The 7,030-nt window shown below is 28.4% G+C and overlaps 1 protein-coding gene across 1 annotated transcript; it reads left to right on the top strand.

The window, feature by feature from the left end:
* Window positions 1–1,520: 1,520 nt before the first annotated feature.
* On the top strand, window positions 1,521–6,923 carry LOC111616927 (centrosome-associated protein 350-like; the record flags this gene model as incomplete). Its single annotated transcript, XM_023358277.1, has 4 exons — window positions 1,521–1,565; window positions 2,212–2,542; window positions 4,634–4,761; window positions 6,688–6,923. Coding segments are annotated over exons 1-4 (740 nt in total), but the record flags the coding sequence as incomplete, so codon positions are not given.
* Window positions 6,924–7,030: the final 107 nt, after the last annotated feature.

Below are 7,030 nucleotides of genomic sequence, written 5' to 3'. Positions count from 1 at the left end.
TAATTAAACAGAATTGACTGTATGTATATATATAACAGAGGAAAAGTATGACAATCAGTCAAAAAAATCGCTCCTTAACACTTTTACATTTTTTGGACTCAAGCCTTCAAATGTCAAGCAATGCAAAAAAATTTAAGGGTTTTTTTTTGTATTTATGGGTGTGTATGGGGACACGATTTTGTTCATTCACTTTTAAGCTTAATAATTCTCATGGTCTTTGTCAAAAATTTCTGAATGTTTACAGGGTGGTTTGTATATTAAGTGGATTAATTCTATTAAGTATTGATGGACTTTTGTATTAATTAAAACTTTTCAGTTTTAATTAATACAAAAATTACAATATGGAATTTTTAAAAATCTAAAACCCAGAATTTTCATTTATATTCAAAAATTAAAATAAATATAAGAATTAATGAAAACAAATAGCAATATTTTGAATGAGAAAGTAGAAAAATTTTATATTTAAAAGTCTCATTATTGTGGCAGGAATAATTGTTTGTGGTATTTAACACTGGTTTATTAGGTAAATAAAAATTAACAACATATAATATTCTATGAAGAAATTTATCATGAAAATATTTGTTTTAGAAAAATGAGATGAAGTACAGTGGGTAATCAGTTAATGAACAGTTTGGACTGTGAACAAATCAGATAACAAATGTTTTTGCAAAAGATTTTTATGTTCGGATAATGAACACTTCACAGAACAAACAGAAAAGGAAGCAATGTAAAATAGAGAATATCGATTGGTGTTCCTTTGTCTCCAGGGGACAATTCGAAACCTTTCAGAGCTCTGAAGACGTCAACATCAATGCTCAACTCGATACCAATCAGATAGTATTCCTCCAAATTTTGAAACTTTCTTTTGTAATTCCAGCTTTTTATATAATTTTCTGATAAATAATTTTTTATAGTCTTTGTGAGACTGTCGGATGGGCACTTGTTAAGTTTTGCATCAGGATTTATTTACGAAAGGTGAAAGTTTAACTATCCCATCAAATATTCATTAACATTTTAATACCAAATTTCAAATTTCATCCAGGCCTTGCATTTAAATAATTTTTTGTGGGTTAGTTGATTTCTGTTCTCTGAATTTGTGTAAGTGCTTTTCTGAACTTTTCATTTAAAAAAGAAACTGATAATATGGAGCCTAAAAAGAGGAGTGTCAAGAACTGTAACCAAGTAAGAGATAATAGCCAAGGTAGAAAGTGGGCACAAGTCTGATGTTGCTAGGCAGTATGGCTTGAACAGGTCTACAGTAGGCACAATCTTAGCTATGAAAGATATATCAAGAAGTCTTAAGCTGCTAATGGCGTAATGAAAATCACATCTGAGAAATAAAGAGCATTGAAGAGCTCATAATGGATCATGAAATTGATATAACGACAGAATTCCAAGAACTCTCAAATGAAGAACACCAAGAAACTCAGCGAGATGGGTTTTTCTTTTGAAAAAAGAGGAAGATGAAAGAGGATCAATGCTGACATCTGTTATTAAAGATCTTTTGAAGAAGTGGAAGGATGTCAGAACAACAGTCATCCAAATGGCATCCAGACCAGAATGAGGTTAATAGGCTTGGGGATCTGTACAATTACAATGCTATTTAATTACTTTAGAAAAATCCTGAAGAAGAGAGAAAAGCAATTGACATTGGACAGATTCTTTAACTCCCACAAACAGAAAAAACATGACTAATTCAGGATGCAAGACAGTGTATATATGTGTTTTTATTATTACATATAAATAAACATAGTAAGAAAGTATATATNGCAATTGACATTGGACAGATTCTTTAACTCCCACAAACAGAAAAAACATGACTAATTCAGGATGCAAGACAGTGTATATATGTGTTTTTATTATTACATATAAATAAACATAGTAAGAAAGTATATATTTTTTATTTTTTGGAGTTTCCAGAACAAATTAATCAAATTCCCATGAAAACCTGTGGTAAATCTATAATTGGTTAATGAACAATTTGGATAGCGAACAAACTCTTGGAACAGATTATGTTCATTAACCATATAGATCACCCTCTGTATTCAAAATTTCTCAACATGTTACTGGTCATTTTTTCACTTTTATTTATTTTTCTTATAGTTAACTTTTGGTTTGAATGCAAAATAATTTAATATGTTAATATGATATTTATAAATACATTTTGTAATTTGAAAAAAAATTTTTTTTAATTATATTTTTATTTTATAGAATCATCATGCAGCAAAAAAAGAATTTTCTTCAGAATATAGCAATGATTTTGAACAAGTAGAAACAAGTAACCATTATCAGTCTTCAGGAAAAAGCAGCGAAATTTCTTCTCAGTCTAATTCGCAATCATCTAATAGTTCAATTTCTGAAGATTTGACAGTTTTACCAGAAAAACAAAATGATACTTTTTCAGGAAATTCAAATATTGAAAGCCAGTCAAGAAGTAAAAACAATGAATTAAGTAAATATACATTGTCTCAGTTATCAAAAAACACTATAGAAGAATCAGTTCCAGAAAGTTTGGAACAAGGATCTATAACTGATGAGCAGAGTAAGTAAGAAATTATTTCACATGATATTTAAGTATGAATTATAGTTGTATTATTCAAATCACTTTTTGTTGACTTGTGCAAATGCACTTTTCCTGTAGTCGGGCTTATCACACTGGACATCACAGAACAGAAAGAAACCAATACACTTTTTTTCTTTCGTATGTATTTATTGCAAAATACATTTCGGACCTATTAGGTCCCTCGTCAGTCACTATACATAGATTTCAATATTTGAAACAAAATATGAGTTTGTGCTATATCCTGGTGTCACACTATGGTAATTTACAAATGTGCAGTACATCACATTTTCACATCTGCTTTAACATTGTCTTTGGGTGTGTTTCTGTAACTTCTTCCCTCTTTGGATGTCCAATAAAACTTGGCTCTCCTTAAACCTTTATCACTTTATGAAAGATAGATACCATAATTAGAAATGAAACATGAAAGATACTTTGAAATAAATATAATAAAATGCATAAACTATATAAATTTTAATGAAATATACAGACATTACTGAAACTCAACCCTCCCCTCTGCTTTGTCTGAGTTTTGTCTGGCTTGTCTTAACTCCTCTCTTCCCTTCGAATGTGGACATCATTTATGGACAGCCCCTTACTATTGTACTATGGTTCTTGTTGAATGAATGAATAACTTCAGAAAAGTTTGTTTCTTGGTACGGTAAGCTTAATTCCAATAATAAAACAGAAGTTAAATAACATTAATATGTATGACAATAAATGGTGATTGACAACTTAACCAGATAAGTCTTCTCTAACAGATAATGAATGTTATTTGGCTTTTTACAACCTGCTCTCCTCCTTTATTCCTATTTTCAGCCAGTCTTTATTTAATGCTTACAGTCAAAATTCTTCCTCTGAAGGAATATTTGAACTGATTCTTTCTTTTCATTTTAAAATATTTTGTACATAATTAATTAATTTCAGAATATTGAAGGTGGGACTTTGTGCAGGACTAAGGTAGGTTTATAGATTATGGTACCAATTATTTAGACTGTCCACTTTTTAGAGGTGAATATAATAGATGTCCTATTTGAATGGTCTGGGGATTGTAAAAATGCCTGTTAAGTATAGACGTATGCTATTCAGGAGTGTCTGTTAATGAAGGTTTCACTGTAGTTTATAAGTTGGAGTGCAGTTGCACTGTATCTCATAATTATATAGGAAAAACCAAGAGGGAAAAACCAAACAAGATTCGTGGAGCACATCCGTGCAATAAAATATAATGACACTTAATTCGCAGTTGCTAAACACTGCAAAATGCATGTGAAATAATAAAAGAAAATACTAAAATCTAGAAACATGAAGAAAATATGTCTAAAAGAAAACTATTTGAACATTTAGAAATTATAAAAATTAAAAAACAATAAACAAATAAATGAAAACACAGGCCTACAGCTACATGAATCTTGGGAAGATTTCCTAACAGATGGGGCAGGGGGAAAAAATAAACAAACCAATGCATACTTGTATGCTGGAGGAAAATACATCCAAAGGCAATGTTAAAGCAGATGTGAAAATGTGATGTACTGCACGTTTATAAATTATCATAGTGTGACATGATGATATAGCACAAACTCACCAAATTCATATTTTGTATTGAATATTGAAATCTATGTATAGCGACTGATGAGGGACCTGATAGGTCTGAAATGCATTTTGCAATAAATACATAGGAAAGAAAAAAAGTGTATTGGGTTCTTTCTGTTCTGTGATGTCCAGTATGATAAGCCCGACTACAGGAAAAGTGCATTTGCACAAAACATAATAAATATATTATAGTCTTCAATTTTATAAGATATTAGATTACTAATATTAATTTTTTAAAAATAAACATAGAGAATTCATGTTTATTTTTTAAGTTAATTTGTCTATTTAGACTTATTCATATGGTAGTCATATGGTATTTGAGACTAAACACACATAATAATGTTTAGTCTCAAATAAACTTAATATGACTAATGCCTAATTTTGGAATTACTTTTGGAACTACTAATTCTGACTAAAGCTTAATTTGACTAATCCTAAGAATTAATTATATTTTTTCAAATTAATTTTGTTTTAAATTTACAGAAGCTTCAATTTCAAATCCAGTTCACAGTTCTCATGAAGATCATAATTTGACTAACAAATCAGTCCAAGTACCATCTATTTCTTCTCACAATCAGATATGCAAATCTGTTTCTACTGTTTCTGATATGGTTTGTAAACCTATTATTATTATTAATAAACATTATATTAAATTATTGAGTTCACAAAAAATTTTCTTTAACTTGTGTTTTTGCTTAACTTGTTGCAGTTTATGTTCTTGTATCCATTTGTTGACAGGAACACATGTGCTAAAGTTCAAATGCACATATACAGCTAATTTCATCAGATTTGTGCTGTTAATATAATTATAAGCTATAAAAATGATTATTATTTTCTTCATATAATTGTTGAGTTCTCTCTCTGTAAGAAATTTCTTCCTGTATTTTTGCAGTTTAAGTGAAATTCAGAAAATATTCTAAAAATTAATATTAATAGTATTTCTGATTAAATGTTTGCATGAATAACTAATATAAAACCCATTATTGTTAAGCTGTTTGTTATAGCAATAATTTATAACTTGGAACAAGGTAAATATATAATTTTCTATAAGACAATGTTATAAAATGATCATTGTAGGTAAGATTTGAATCAGATAGACAATAATCAAAAACTTACTTCTCATCAGCCTCTAAGGATACAAAAGTTTTATTGTATTTTATTCTAAATACATTAAAGAAATTACATATGTTGATTGTAAAAGTGACTCAAAATTAATTTATCAATAAGAAAATTAAATATTTTTATTTATTATTAACAGTTTTTCATGAAAACAAACATTAGATTTATTAATTAAACTTCTACATACTGTATTTTCTGCTATTCACTTTGATCAGTTTAATTGAATTCATAGAAAGCATTTTTCAACATATAGCTATTGCACTGTCTCAAAATATAATATTTAAGATCTTTAATATCTCTTGGTTTTATAGTATTCATTTACATAAAAATAAAATTATATTTATTGCTGCTACATTTGTCTAAATTGCCTCATCTCCATTATAAAAGACATTAAAATCCACTTTGGGACAGTTTGTATATGCAAAATTCAAGTGGGCTTTCAATAATCCTAATATTTCTAATTTTTGGTTTTATTAACTAATTTTAATGAAACAATTAATGAAGAATGAAAATTTTAAGTAAAAAGATAATTTAGTCTAGAATGTTGGTTATATAATTATTGATGTTGTCGAAACCGTGTTGTATTTGTTTATTGTGTACTGGCACAATGAAGTGACGTTTTTCTCAACACTGGGCTAGTTGAATCTTTTATTTAGTTAGAACGTTTTTTCCATACATCAACGTTTCGGGCATCAGCCCCTCTTCAGCTAACTAAATATATATAAAAATATTTAACAGGACACAAATAAAAACCAAAAAACTCACATAAATTCTTTGTAAACCATACCTCACTTCAGCATGGACACTGCACATACAGTAGAAATCAGACTACACTTAGGTTTTTTAACATTTTCACTATCAATTTTTTATCACAATTTTTACTTTACAGGTTAAAAACAAAACCTTTTCTACATTTTATTACATAAACAAGATAAACTCTGCAGATTTTAAAAAACTAAAAACTCAGTTTTTAGTTTTTAGTTTTTAGTTTTTTAAAATCTGCAGAGTTTATCTTGTTTATGTTATAAAATGTAGAAAAGGTTTTGTTTTTAACCTGTAAAGTAAAAATTGTGATAAAAAATTGATAGTGAAAATGTTAAAAAAACCTAAGTGTAGTCTGATTTCTACTGTATGTGCAGTGTCCATGCTGAAGTGAGTTAGCTGAAGAGGGGCTGATGGCCGAAACGTTGATGTATGGAAAAAACGTTCTAACTAAATAAAAGATTCAACTAGCCCAGTGTTGAGAAAAACGTCACTTCATTGTGCCAGTACACAATATATAATTATTGTTAAATGGAACATTGATAACTGCAACAAGTTAATAATAATGTAAAGAAACAATCTACATTTATCTTTTTTCTATATTTTCATTTTTTACTTTTTTTTTATTAAAATAATATATATTTTTTTTCCTGTAGGGTTCTCTCTTTTCAATAGATCAGTTTTCTCCTAATGTGGATGAGCATTTTAATGGAGAATTACAGTCTCTTGTATCGAGTGATTCTTTTACTAAATTTACATTGGATATGGTCAATCAATTGACTCAAGAAGAAAAGTTAAGAAATCGCCATCAGTTAGCTAGATTACGGCTGCAAGAAAAAGAATTGATGGAAAAAACTAAAGCAGAGTTATCATGTCTTGAATTATTAAAAAAGTAATGGCAGTTATTCTAGATTTTTGATTTATTGTTATAAATATGTAAAGAAAAAATAATTGATTATTTTTATGTCTTTACTTACATACCAGTTTTAATAATTTTGG

This window comes from Centruroides sculpturatus, unplaced genomic scaffold (assembly GCF_000671375.1).
Source record: "Centruroides sculpturatus isolate CEXI.00-Female unplaced genomic scaffold, Cexi_2.0 scaffold4291, whole genome shotgun sequence".
NCBI lineage: Eukaryota > Metazoa > Arthropoda > Arachnida > Scorpiones > Buthidae > Centruroides > Centruroides sculpturatus.
The sequence above is the reverse complement of the archived record's forward strand: the minus strand, read 5'-3'. Positions and strand labels throughout refer to the sequence as shown.